At 35.4% G+C, this 15,800-nt stretch overlaps 1 protein-coding gene across 3 annotated transcripts in view; it reads right to left on the reverse strand.

Moving 5' to 3' along the window:
• Nucleotides 1-8,878: 8,878 nt before the first annotated feature.
• ddb2 (damage-specific DNA binding protein 2) overlaps nucleotides 8,879-15,800 on the reverse strand; it is a 33,369-nt gene continuing 26,447 nt past the window's right edge. The window contains exon 10 of one of the 3 annotated variants that reach the window (XM_052481082.1): nucleotides 8,879-10,118. In XM_052481082.1, the coding sequence (XP_052337042.1) occupies nucleotides 10,005-10,118 (114 nt within the window). In that variant the 3' untranslated portion in view covers nucleotides 8,879-10,004. Of the gene's footprint in view, nucleotides 10,119-12,098; nucleotides 13,684-15,800 lie in introns of those variants that run through there. The other 2 variants (XM_052481081.1, XM_052481083.1) reach the window with 2 other exon arrangements.

Here is a 15,800-nt window from a genome sequence, read left to right on the forward strand (position 1 = left end):
TACTAAACTCTTATATTAAACTCCTATATTAAACTCCTATATTAAACTCCTATACTAAACTCCTATACTAAACTCCTATACTAAACTCCTATACTAAACTCCTATACTAAACTCCTATACTAAACTCCTATACTAAACTCCTATACTAAACTCCTATACTAAACTCCTATACTAAACTCCTATACTAAACTCCTATACTAAACTCCTATACTAAACTCCTATACTAAACTCCTATACTAAACTCCTATACTAAACTCCTATACTACACTCCTATACTAAACTCCTATACTAAACTCCTATACTAAACTCCTATATTAAACTCCTATACTAAACTCCTATACTAAACTCCTATACTAAACTCCTATACTAAACTCCTATATTAAACTCCTATACTAAACTCCTATACTAAACTCCTATACTAAACTCCTATACTAAACTCCTATACTAAACTCCTATACTAAACTCCTATACTAAACTCCTATACTAAACTCCTATACTAAACTCCTATATTAAACTCCTATATTAAACTCCTATACTAAACTCCTATATTAAACTCCTATACTAAACTCCTATATTAAACTCTTATACTAAACTCCTATATTAAACTCCTATACTAACTCCTATACTAAACTCCTATATTAAACTCCTATTAAACTCCTATACTAAACTCCTATATTCCTATACTAAACTCCTATATTCCTATACTAAACTCCTATACTAAACTCCTATACTAAACTCCTATACTAAACTCCTATACTAAACTCCTATACTAAACTCCTATACTAAACTCCTATATTAAGCTCCTATACTAAACTCCTATAAACTAAACTCCTATACTAAACTCCTATACTAAACTCCTATATTAAACTCCTATACTAAACTCCTATACTAAACTCCTATACTAAACTCCTATATTAAAATACTAAACTCCTATACTAAACTCCTATCCTAAACTCCTATACTAAACTCCTATATTAAACTCCTATGCTAAAAATACTAAACTCCTATATTAAACTCTTATACTAAACTCCTATATTAAACTCCTATACTAAACTCTATACTAAACTATACTAAACTCCTATACTAAACTCCTATACTAAACTCCTATATTAAAATACTAAACTCCTATAAACTCCTATACTAAACTCCTATACTAAACTCCTATACTAAACTCCTATACTAAACTCCTATATTAAACTCCTATACTAAACTCCTATACTAAACTCCTATATTAAACTCCTATACTATACTAAACTCCTATATTAAACTATACTAAACTCCTATATTAAACTCCTATACTAAACTCCTATAAACTATATTAAACTCCTATACTAAACTCCCTATATTAAACTCCTATACTAAACTCCTATACTAAACTCCTATACTAAACTCCTATACTAAACTCCTATATTAAACTCCTATACTATATTAAACTCCTATACTAAACTCCTATACTAAACTCCTATATTAAACTCCTATACTAAACTCCTAAACTCCCCAAATACTAAACTCCTATACTAAACTCCTATACTAAACTATATTAAACTCCTATACTAAACTCCTATACTAAAATACTAAACTCCCTATATTAAACTCCTATACTAAACTCCTATACTAAACTCCTATACTAAACTCCTATACTAAACTCCTATATTAAGCTCCTATACTAAACTCCTATATTAAGCTCCTATACTAAACTCCTATACTAAACTCCTATACTAAACTCCTATATTAAACTCCTATACTAAACTCCTATATTAAGCTCATATACTAAACTCCTATACTAAACTCCTATATTAAACTCCTATACTAAACTCCTATATTAAACTCCTATACTAAACTCCTATACTAAACTCCTATACTAAACTCCTATACTAAACTCCTATACTAAACTCCTATATTAAACTCCTATACTAAACTCCTATATTAAGCTCCTATACTAAACTCCTATACTAAACTCCTATATTAAACTCCTATACTAAACACCTATACTAAACTCCTATATTAAGCTCCTATACTAAACTCCTATACTAAACTCCTATATTAAACTCCTATACTAAACTCCTATACTAAACTCCTATATTAAGCTCCTATACTAAACTCCTATACTAAACTCCTATACTAAACTCCTATACTAAACTCCTATACTAAACTCCTATATTAAGCTCCTATACTAAACTCCTATACTAAACTCCTATACTAAACTCTATACTAAACTCCTATATTAAACTCCTATACTAAACTCCTATACTAAACTCCTATACTAAACTCTATACTAAACTCCTATACTAAACTCCTATACTAAACTAAACTCCTATACTAAACTCCTATAAACTAAACTCCTATACTAAACTCCTATACTAAACTCCTATACTAAACTCCTATTAAACTCCTATACTAAACTCCTATATAAACTCCTATATTAAACTCCTATACTAAACTCCTATACTAAACTCCTATACTAAACTCCTATACTAAACTCCTATACTAAACTCCTAAACTCTATACTAAACTCCTATACTAAACTCCTATACTAAACTCCTATACTAAACTCCTATACTAAACTCCTATACTAAACTCCTATACTAAACTCCTATATTAAACTCCTATACTAAACTCCTATACTAAACTCCTATATTAAACTCCTATAAACTCCTATACTAAAATACTAAACTCCTATACTAAACTCCTATACTAAAAACTAAACTCCTATACTAAACTCCTATACTAAACCCTATATTAAACTCCTATACTAAACTCCTATATTAAGCTCCTATACTAAACTCCTATATAAACTCCTATATTAAGCTCCTATAAACTCCTATAAACTCCCTATACTAAACTCCTATTAAACTCCTATACTAACTAAACTCCTATATTAAAAACTAAAACTCCTATATAAACTCCTATATTAAACTCCTATACTAAACTCCTATATTAAGCTCCTATACTAAACTCCTATACTAAACTCCTATATTAAACTCCTATACTAAACACCTATACTAAACTCCTAAGCTCCTATACTAAACTCCTATACTAAACTCCTATACTAAACTCCTATACTAAACTCCTATACTAAACTCCTATATTAAGCTCCTATACTAAACTCCTATACTAAACTCCTAAACTCCTATACTAAACTCCTATACTAAACTCCTAAGCTCCTATACTAAACTCCTATATTAAGCTCCTATACTAAACTCCTATACTAAACTCCTATATTAAACTCCTATACTAAACTCCTATATTAAACTCCTATATAAACTCCTATATTAAACTCCTATACTAAACTCCTATACTAAACTCCTATACTAAACTCCAATACTAAACTCCTATACTAAACTCCTATACTAAACTCCTATACTAAATATTAAAACTCCTATACTAAACTCCTATACTAAACTCCTATATTAAACTCCTATACTAATCTCCCTACTAAACTCCTATACTAAAATACTAAACGCCTATACTAAACGCCTATACTAAACTCCTATACTAAACTCCTATACTAAACTCCTATACTAAACTCCTATATTAAACTCCTATACTAAACTCCTATACTAAACTCCTATACTAAACTCCTATAAACTCCTATACTAAACTCCTATACTAAACTCCTATACTAAACTCCTATACTAAACTCCAATACTAAACTCCAATATTAAACTCCTATACTAAACTCCTATACTAAACTCCTATATTAAGCTCCTATACTAAACTCCTATACTAAACTCCTATACTAAACTCCTATATTAAACTCCTATACTAAACTCCTATACTAAACTCCTATACTAAACTCCTATACTAAACTCCTATACTAAACTCCTATATTAAACTCCTATACTAAACTCCTATACTAAACTCCTATATTAAGCTCCTATACTAAACTCCTATACTAAACTCCTATATTAAGCTCCTATACTAAACTCCTATACTAAACTCCTATACTAAACTCCTATACTAAACTCCTATATTAAACTCCTATACTAAACTCCTATACTAAACTCCTATACTAAACTCCTATATTAAACTCCTATACTAAACTCCTATACTAAACTCCTATACTAAACTCCTATATTAAGCTCCTATACTAAACTCCTATACTAAACTCCTATACTAAACTCCTATACTAAACTCCTATATTAAGCTCCTATACTAAACTCCTATATTAAGCTCCTATACTAAACTCCTATACTAAACTCCTATACTAAACTCCTATACTAAACTCCTATACTAAACTCCTATACTAAACTCCTATATTAAACTCCTATACTAAACTCCTATACTAAACTCCTATATTAAACTCCTATACTAAACTCCTATACTAAACTCCTATACTAAACTCCAATACTAAACTCCTATACTAAACTCCTATACTAAACTCCTATACTAAACTCCTATACTAAACTCCTATATTAAACTCCTATACTAAACTCCTAAACTCCTATACTAAACTCCTATATTAAACTCCTATACTAAACTCCTATACTAAACTCCTATACTAAACTCCTATACTAAACTCCTATACTAAACTCCTATACTAAACTCCTATACTAAACTCCTATACTAAACTCCTATACTAAACTCCTATATTAAACTCCTATACTAAACTCCTATACTAAACTCCTATACTAAACTCCTATATTAAACTCCTATACTAAACTCCTATACTAAACTCCTATACTAAACTCCTATACTAAACTCCTATATTAAACTCCTATACTAAACTCCTATACTAAACTCCTATATTAAACTCCTATACTAAACTCCTATACTAAACTCCTATACTAAACTCCTATATTAAACTCCTATACTAAACTCCTATACTAAACTCCTATACTAAACTCCTATACTAAACTCCTATACTAAACTCTATATTAAACTATACTAAACTCCTATACTAAACTCCTATATTAAGCTCCTATACTAAACTCCTATACTAAACTCCTATACTAAACTCCTATTAAACTCCTATACTAAACTCCTATACTAAACTCCTATACTAAACTCCTATACTAAACTCCTATACTAAACTCATATACTAAACTCCTATACTAAACTCCTATATTAAGCTCCTATACTAAACTCTATACTAAACTCCTATACTAAACTCATATACTAAACTCCTATACTAAACTCCTATACTAAGCTCCTATACTAAACTCCTATACTAAACTCCTATACTATACTAAACTCCTATATTAAACTCCTATACTAAACTCCTATACTAAACTCCTATACTAAACTCCTATACTAAACTCCTATACTAAACTCCTATACTAAACTCCTATACTAAACTCCTATACTAAACTCCTATATTAAGCTCCTATACTAAACTCCTATACTAAACTCCTATACTAAACTCCTATATTAAGCTCCTATACTAAACTCCTATACTAAACTCCTATACTAAACTCCTATATTAAGCTCCTATACTAAACTCATATACTAAACTCCTATACTAAACTCCTATACTAAACTCCTATACTAAACTCCTATACTAAACTCCTATACTAAACTCCTATATTAAGCTCCTATACTAAACTCATATACTAAACTCCTATACTAAACTCCTATACTAAACTCCTATACTAAACTCCTATATTAAACTCCTATACTAAACTCCTATACTAAACTCCTATACTAAACTCCTATATTAAGCTCCTATACTAAACTCCTATACTAAACTCCTATACTAAACTCCTATATTAAGCTCCTATACTAAACTCCTATACTAAACTCCTATACTAAACTCCTATACTAAACTCCTATACTAAACTCCTATACTAAACTCCTATACTAAACTCCTATACTAAACTCCTATACTAAACTAATACTAAACTCCTATACTAATCTCCTATATTAAACTCCTATATTAAACTCCTATACTAAACTCCTATATTAAACTCCTATACTAAACTCCTATATTAAACTCCTATACTAAACTCCTATATTAAACTCCTATACTACACTCCTATACTAAACTCCTATATTAAACTCCTATACTAAACTCCTATACTAAACTCCTATACTAAACTCCTATACTACACTCCTATATTAAGCTCCTATACTAAACTCCTATATTAAACTCCTATACTAAACTCCTATACTAAACTCCTATATTAAACTCCTATACTAAACTCCTATACTAAACTCCTATACTAAACTCCTATATTAAACTCCTATACTAAACTCCTATACTAAACTCCTATACTAAACTCCTATACTAAACTCCTATACTAAACTCCTATACTAAACTCCTATACTAAACTCCTATACTAAACTCCTATATTAAACTCCTATACTAAACTCCTATACTAAACTCCTATATTAAACTCCTATACTAAACTCCTATATTAAGCTCCTATACTAAACTCCTATACTAAACTCCTATACTAAACTCCTATATTAAACTCCTATACTAAACTCCTATATTAAGCTCATATACTAAACTCCTATACTAAACTCCTATACTAAACTCCTATACTAAACTCCTATACTAAACTCCTATACTAAACTCCTATACTAAACTCCTATACTAAACTCCTATACTAAACTCCTATACTAAACTCCTATACTAAACTCCTATATTAAGCTCCTATACTAAACTCCTATACTAAACTCCTATATTAAACTCCTATACTAAACTCCTATACTAAACTCCTATATTAAACTCCTATACTAAACTCCTATACTAAACTCCTATACTAAACTCCTATACTAAACTCCTATATTAAACTCCTATACTAAACTCCTATATTAAGCTCCTATACTAAACTCCTATACTAAACTCCTATACTAAACTCCTATACTAAACTCCTATACTAAACTCCTATATTAAACTCCTATACTAAACTCCTATATTAAACTCCTATACTAAACTCCTATACTAAACTCCTATACTAAACTCCTATACTAAACTCCTATACTAAACTCCTATACTAAACTAAACTCCTATACTAAACTCCTATACTAAACTCCTATACTAAACTCCTATACTAAACTCCTATACTAAACTCCTATACTAAACTCCTATACTAAACTCCTATACTAAACTCCTATACTAAACTCCTATACTAAACTCCTATACTAAACTCCTATACTAAACTCCTATACTAAACTCCTATACTAAACTCCTATACTAAACTCCTATACTAAACTCCTATATTAAACTCCTATACTAAACTCCTATACTAAACTCCTATACTAAACTCCTATATTAAACTCCTATACTAAACTCCTATATTAAACTCCTATACTAAACTCCTATATTAAACTCCTATACTAAACTCCTATATTAAACTCCTATACTAAACTCCTATACTAAACTCCTATACTAAACTCCTATACTAAACTCCTATACTAAACTCCTATACTAAACTCCTATACTAAACTCCTATATTAAACTCCTATACTAAACTCCTATACTAAACTCCTATACTAAACTCCAATACTAAACTCCTATACTAAACTCCTATACTAAACTCCTATACTAAACTCCTATACTAAACTCCTATATTAAACTCCTATACTAAACTCCTATACTAAACTCCTATACTAAACTCCTATATTAAACTCCTATACTAATCTCCTATACTAAACTCCTATATTAAACTCCTATACTAAACGCCCTATACTAAACTCCTATACTAAACTCCTATATTAAACTCCTATACTAAACTCCTATACTAAACTCCTATACTAAACTCCTATATTAAACTCCTATACTAAACTCCTATACTAAACTCCTATACTAAACTCCTATATTAAGCTCCTATACTAAACTCCTATACTAAACTCCTATACTAAACTCCTTTATTAAGCTCCTATACTTAACTGAACATAGTCTATAGCATCTAATAGATCAAGACAAAAGGTGGCTACCTTGAAGAATCTATAATTTAAAACATATTTTGATTTGATTAACACTTGTTTGGTTACAACATGATTCCATGTGTGTTATTTCATAGTTGTGATGTCTCCACTATTATTCTACAATGTAGAAAATAGTTGTTTTTTAAAAACTTGAATGAGTAGGTGTGTCCCAACCTTTTGACTGGGAGTGTACACTACCGTTCAAACGTTTGGGGTCACTTCGGAATTTCAAATTGGCCGTCTAGGCAGAGTTACACCGAAAAAGCCATATCTCAGACTGGCCAATAAACGATTAAGATGGGCAAAATAACAGACACTGGACAGAGGAACTCTGTACCTTGACTAATCACTGTCATGTTTTATTATTGGTTATCATGTCTTGTCTCTGTGCTTCCCTTCTATTCGTTTCCCTCTGCTGGTCTTATTAGGTTCTTTCCCTCTTTCTATCCCTCTCTTCCCCTCCCTCTCTCCCTCTCTCGCTCTCTCCCTCTCTCGCTCTCTCTCCGTTCCTGCTCCCAGCTGTTCCTCATTCTCCCAACTACCTCATTTATTTTTCACACCTGTCCCCTATTTTTGCCCTCTGATAGCCAGATAGAGCCCTATTTCTCCCCTTGTTTTCCGCTTCTGTCCTTGTCGGATCCTTGTATGATGTTCGCAGTTCTGTGTCCTTGTCTCGCCCTGTCGTGTTTTACCGTCTTCAGATGCTGCGTGTGAGCAGGTGTCTAGGTCAGCTACGGCCGGTGCCTTCCCGAAGCAACCTGCAGTCTATGCTCGAGTCTCCAGTCAGTCCTTTCTACTGTCGAGTGGATTTTCAGTTTTCCTGTTTTGTTTTCACCTTGATAATTTCCAGGATTATCACTTTTGTCAAATACTGGAATAAAGACTCTGTTTCGTTAAGTCGCTTTTGGGTCCTCATTCACCTGCATAACAAATCACATTATTCCATGTATTTAAAAAAACAGTTGTGTTATTAATTGATCAATCGAGTCATTCTGTACTTTTCATCTTTTTTTAATATTTATTTTTAAAAAACCATTCTGTCAGATTCATCATCCCTTCTGTGTAGCCAGATGAAACTTCCTGCTGAACAGCCAATCACATCAAAGTGCTCCATGCTGCCTGGTGTGCTCTCTCGGGAGGAAGTCATCCCTACGAGCAAAAGACATGAAAAAACATATCGTTGTTTACTTTGCTCAATGGGATCCTTCCAAATGTCCTTTTGACGAGTGAAGCCTGGGTGTCCAAGGCAACCGCTGTGGAGCCCTGGTTGGTGGTGATCACGGGTCAGTGCTGTTTCACCGGGTGTCCAAGGCAACCGCTGTGGAGCCCTGGTTGGTGGTGATCACGGGTCAGTGCTGTTTCACCGGGTGTCCAAGGCAACCGCTGTGGAGCCCTGGTTGGTGGTGATCACGGGTCAGTGCTGTTTCACTGGGTGTCCAAGGCAACCGCTGTGGAGCCCTGGTTGGTGGTGATCACGGGTCAGTGCTGTTTCACCGGGTGTCCAAGGCAACCGCTGTGGAGCCCTGGTTGGTGGTGATCACGGGTCAGTGCTGTTTCACCGGGTGTCCAAGGCAACCGCTGTGGAGCCCTGGTTGGTGGTGATCACGGGTCAGTGCTGTTTCACCGGGTGTCCAAGGCAACCGCTGTGGAGCCCTGGTTGGTGGTGATCACGGGTCAGTGCTGTTTCACCGGGTGTCCAAGGCAACCGCTGTGGAGCCCTGGTTGGTGGTGATCACGGGTCAGTGCTGTTTCACCGGGTGTCCAAGGCAACCGCTGTGGAGCCCTGGTTGGTGGTGATCACGGGTCAGTGCTGTCTCACCGGGTGTCCAAGGCAACCGCTGTGGAGCCCTGGTTGGTGGTGATCACGGGTCAGTGCTGTTTCACCGGGTGTCCAAGGCAACCGCTGTGGAGCCCTGGTTGGTGGTGATCACGGGTCAGTGCTGTTTCACCGGGTGTCCAAGGCAACCGCTGTGGAGCCCTGGTTGGTGGTGATCACGGGTCAGTGCTGTTTCACCGGGTGTCCAAGGCAACCGCTGTGGAGCCCTGGTTGGTGGTGATCACGGGTCAGTGCTGTTTCACCGGGTGTCCAAGGCAACCGCTGTGGAGCCCTGGTTGGTGGTGATCACGGGTCAGTGCTGTTTCACCGGGTGTCCAAGGCAACCGCTGTGGAGCCCTGGTTGGTGGTGATCACGGGTCAGTGCTGTTTCACATTGACTTTGCCACAGGATCCTGGATGGTACTTCCTGAATGAGAAGAATCAGAGGGGGTTGGTTTGGTTGGAAATGTCATTACATGTTAACAGCTGTAACATTGTCTGAATAGTGATGAATACCAAGTGCTGTACAAGACTTACAACACATTGAGATGGTACTGAAGCTACGCGACGCGAAGTTTTTGGCTGTTACTGCAGTGGCCTGGTGGACTGACAGAGTTTAGCGTTGCCGGCGCTACACAAAACGCAGAAATAAAATATAAAACATTCAATACCTTTGACGAGCTTCTTTGTTGGCACTCCTATATGTCCCATAAACATCACAATTGGGTCTTTTTTTCGATTAAATCCGTCCATGTATACCCAAAATGTCCATTTATGAAGCCCGTCTGATCCAGGAAAAAGCAGCTTTACAAAACGCAACGTCATTTTTTTAAATAAAAAAAGTTGCCGATAAACTTTGACAAAACACTTCAAACTACTTTTGTAAACCAACTTTAGGTATTAGTAAATATTAATAATCGATCAAATTGATCACGGGGCGATCTGTATTCAATAGCAGCAATTCTTGAAATGATGCTCCATTTTCTCTCTCTCAAAACTTCCTGCTGTGTACTCGATGACAGGAAGTGCCTATTTGTCATCTGACCAAGGATTAACTTCAAAGCAAATGACAGTACTGGCGACATCGTGTGGAAGCTGTAGGCATTGTAAACTGCTCGCTATCTATTTTCCCTTGCCATAGACAATACAGGCAACTGGCGGAAGGATATATATATATATTTTTTGTGCCATCTATTTTCCCTTGCCATAGACAATACAGGCAACTGGCGGAAGGATATATATATATTTTTTGTGCTATCTATTTTCCCTTGCCATAGACAATACAGGCAACTGGCGGAAGGATATATATATATATTTTTGTGAACAGTTTTCCTTGGGCTTTTGCCTGCTCCACACGTTCTGTTATAGTCACAGACATGATTTAACTGGTTTTAGAAACTTCAGAGTGTTTTCTATCCACACATACTAATCATATGCATGTACTATATTCCTGGCATGAGTAGCAGGACGTTGACATTTTGCGCGATTTTTAACAAAACATTGAAAAAAAAGTCCCGATCTTTAAGAGTTAAGGTACCAGGCTAACTATTCATCAGTTTAAGGGACCAGGCTAACTATTCATCAGTTTAAGGTACCAGGCTAACTATTCATCAGTTTAAGGTACCAGGCTAACTATTCATCAGTTTAAGGTACCAGGCTAACTATTCATCAGTTGAAGGGACCAGGCTAACTATTCATCAGTTTAAGGTACCAGGCTAACTATTCATCAGTTTAAGGGACCAGACTAACTATTCATCAGTTTAAGGTACCAGACTAACTATTCATCAGTTTAAGGTACCAGGCTAACTATTCATCAGTTTAAGGGACCAGGCTAACTATTCATCAGTTTATGAAGGGACCAGGCTAACTATTCATCAGTTTATGAAGGGACCAGGCTAACTATTCATCAGTTTAAGGTACCAGGCTAACTATTCATCAGTTGAAGGGACCAGGCTAACTATTCATCAGTTTAAGGTACCAGGCTAACTATTCATCAGTTTAAGGGACCAGACTAACTATTCATCAGTTTAAGGTACCAGACTAACTATTCATCAGTTTAAGGTACCAGGCTAACTATTCATCAGTTTAAGGGACCAGGCTAACTATTCATCAGTTTAAGGTACCAGGCTAACTATTCATCAGTTGAAGGGACCAGGCTAACTATTCATCAGTTTAAGGTACCAGGCTAACTATTCATCAGTTTAAGGGACCAGACTAACTATTCATCAGTTTAAGGTACCAGACTAACTATTCATCAGTTTAAGGTACCAGGCTAACTATTCATCAGTTTAAGGTACCAGGCTAACTATTCATCAGTTTAAGGGACCAGGCTAACTATTCATCAGTTTATGAAGGGACCAGGCTAACTATTCATCAGTTTAAGGTGAAGAATAAATACACAATCAAGTTGAAGATCAAAATGCACTTTTTTAATAAAGTATGAACTGTTTATAAAACGTAACAATGTATCACCAGAAACAGAGGTATATAAAACATCTGAAACACAAGATATGTTGTCAGTCATATTTCAAACATCTGTGGACGTTGTGTTGAGTCAAAGTCACGATTGTCCCTGTTTATAACAAAGGGAATGGAACATTTTCAATAAAACACATGATTTGAACAAGACAAAGGTAACAGATGACAAATGCAGACAGGAAACTGACTAAATAAAATAAACACTTGAGTAAATGATACAAAGTCAACTGAAAGTCGGTGCTTCCACACAGGTGTGGTTCCTGAGGTAATTAAGAAATTAACATCCCATCATGCTTAGGGTCAGGTAAAAAAAAAAATATGCCCAGTTGCCCATTATGGCTAGAAGAAGTGACTGAAAGAGGGCTCTCAGAGGAACATAGAGGATGTGTCTCAGTCACCAGATCTCAGTGACTGAAAGAGGGCTCTCAGAGGAACATAGAGGATGTGTCTCAGTCACCAGATCTCAGTGACTGAAAGAGGGCTCTCAGAGGAACATAGAGGATGTGTCTCAGTCACCAGATCTCAGTGACTGAAAGAGGGCTCTCAGAGGAACATAGAGGATGTGTCTCAGTCACCAGATCTCAGTGACTGAAAGAGGGCTCTCAGAGGAACATAGAGGATGTGTCTCAGTCACCAGATCTCAGTGACTGAAAGAGGGCTCTCAAAGGGACATAGAGGATGTATCTCAGTCACCAGATCTCAGTGACTGAAAGAGGGCTCTCAAAGGGACATAGAGGATGTGTCTCAGTCACCAGATTTCAGTGACTGAAAGAGGGCTCTCAAAGGGACATAGAGGATGTGTCTCAGTCAACCCAATTGAACACTCTTGGGAGATTCTGGAGCGCCGCCTGAGACAGTGTTTTTCCACCACCATCAACAAAACACCAAATGATGTAATTTCTGGTGGAAGAATGGTGTCGCGTCCCTCCAATAGAGTTCCAGACACTTGTAGAATCTATACCAAGGAGCATTGAATCTGTTCTGGTTGGTTGGTGGTGGTCCAACGCCCTATTAAAACACTGTATGTTGGTGTTTCCTTTATTTTGGTAGTTACTTGTCTATGACATTGTCGGGTAACTACCAAAATAAAGGAAACACACAATAAACCTCTCTCTTTCTCCCAGATTATTTATTTGGACCCTTCTGTGTCCCTGTTAAAACACTGTATGTTGGTGTTTCCTTTATTTTGGTAGTTACTTGTCTATGATATTGTCGGGTAACTACCAAAATAAAGGAAACACTCTTTCTCCCTGATTATTTATTTGGACCCTTCTGTGTCCCTGGATGTTCTGGTTCTGGTCCCCGAGGACGAAGACAGCTTCTTCTTCAGCTTCCCAATGTCGTCCTCATCCTCTCCCCCCGTCCCCCCTTCCCCCCCCCCCTCCGAGTCTCCCCTCTTCTCCTCCGCTGGCCTCGACCTCTGCCAACCTGGACTCCTGCTTCCTGTTGTAGCTCTCCTCTCTGCTGCTTACCAGCCAATGTCTCCCCTCTGTTCCACACTAGGATGTTCACTCCTGTGGTTGGAACACAAAAGCCTTATTGTCCCAAATGGAGCCCTATTCCCTATGTAGTGCACTACTTTAGACCAGAGCCCTATTCCCTATATAGTGCACTACTTTAAACCAGAGCCCTATTCCCTATATATAGTGCACTACTTTTGACTAGGGCCCTATTCCGTATATAGTGCACTACTTTAAACCAGAGCCCTATTCCCTATATAGTGCACTACTTTTAGACCAGAGCCCTATTCCCTATATAGTGCACTACTTTAGACCAGAGCCCTATATAGTGTACTACTTTAGACCAGAACCCTATTCCCTATATAGTATACTACTTTACAGAGCCCTATTCCCTATATAGTACACTACTTTACAGAGCCCTATTCCCTATATAGTACACTACTCTAGACCAGAGCCCTATTCCCTATATAGTGCACTACAAACATAGTTAGTGGATTAGTTAGTCTAGATTACAAACATAGTTAGTGGATTAGTTAGTCTAGATTACAAACATAGTTAGTGGATTAGTTAGTCTAGATTACAAACATAGTTAGTGGATTAGTTAGTCTAGATTACAAACATAGTTAGTGGATTAGTTAGTCTAGATGACAAACATAGTTAGTGGATTAGTTAGTCTAGATTACAAACATAGTTAGTGGATTAGTTAGTCTAGATTACAAACATAGTTAGTGGATTAGTTAGTCTAGATTACAAACATAGTTAGTGGATTAGTTAGTCTAGATTACAAACATAGTTAGTGGATTAGTTAGTCTAGATGACAAACATAGTTAGTGGATTAGTTAGTCTAGATGACAAACATAGTTAGTGGATTAGTTAGTCTAGATGACAAACATAGTTAGTGGATTAGTTAGTCTAGATTACAAACATAGTTAGTGGATTAGTTAGTCTAGATTACAAACATAGTTAGTGGATTAGTTAGTCTAGATTACAAACATAGTTAGTGGATTAGTTAGTCTAGATTGACAAACATAGTTAGTGGATTAGTTAGTCTAGATGACAAACATAGTTAGTGGATTAGTTAGTCTAGATGACAAACATAGTTAGTGGATTAGTTAGTCTAGATGACAAACATAGTTAGTGGATTAGTTAGTCTAGATTACAAACATAGTTAGTGGATTAGTTAGTCTAGATGACAAACATAGTTAGTGGATTAGTTAGTCTAGATTACAAACATAGTTAGTGGATTAGTTAGTCTAGATTACAAACATAGTTAGTGGATTAGTTAGTCTAGATGACAAACATAGTTAGTGGATTAGTTAGTCTAGATGACAAACATAGTTAGTGGATTAGTTAGTCTAGATGACAAACATAGTTAGTGGATTAGTTAGTCTAGATGACAAACATAGTTAGTGGATTAGTTAGTCTAGATTACAAACATAGTTAGTGGATTAGTTAGTCTAGATGACAAACATAGTTAGTGGATTAGTTAGTCTAGATGACAAACATAGTTAGTGGATTAGTTAGTCTAGATTACAAACATAGTTAGTGGATTAGTTAGTCTAGATTACAAACATAGTTAGTGGATTAGTTAGTCTAGATTACAAACATAGTTAGTGGATTAGTTAGTCATAGTTAGATTACAAACATAGTTAGTGGATTAGTTAGTCTAGATGACAAACATAGTTAGTGGATTAGTTAGTCTAGATGACAAACATAGTTAGTGGATTAGTTAGTCTAGATTACAAACATAGTTAGTGGATTAGTTAGTCTAGATTACAAACATAGTTAGTGGATTAGTTAGTCTAGATTACAAACATAGTTAGTGGATTAGTTAGTCTAGATGACAAACATAGTTAGTGGATTAGTTAGTCTAGATGACAAACATAGTTAGTGGATTAGTTAGTCTAGATGACAAACATAGTTAGTGGATTAGTTAGTCTAGATTACAAACATAGTTAGTGGATTAGTTAGTCTAGATTACAAACATAGTTAGTGGATTAGTTAGTCTAGATTACAAACATAGTTAGTGGATTAGTTAGTCTAGATGACAAACATAGTTAGTGGATTAGTTAGTCTAGATGACAAACATAGTTAGTGGATTAGTTAGTCTAGATGACAAACATAGTTAGTGGATTAGTTAGTCTAGATGACAAACATAGTTAGTGGATTAG

Source organism: Oncorhynchus keta, chromosome 26 (assembly GCF_023373465.1).
Source record: "Oncorhynchus keta strain PuntledgeMale-10-30-2019 chromosome 26, Oket_V2, whole genome shotgun sequence".
Lineage (NCBI taxonomy): Eukaryota > Metazoa > Chordata > Actinopteri > Salmoniformes > Salmonidae > Oncorhynchus > Oncorhynchus keta.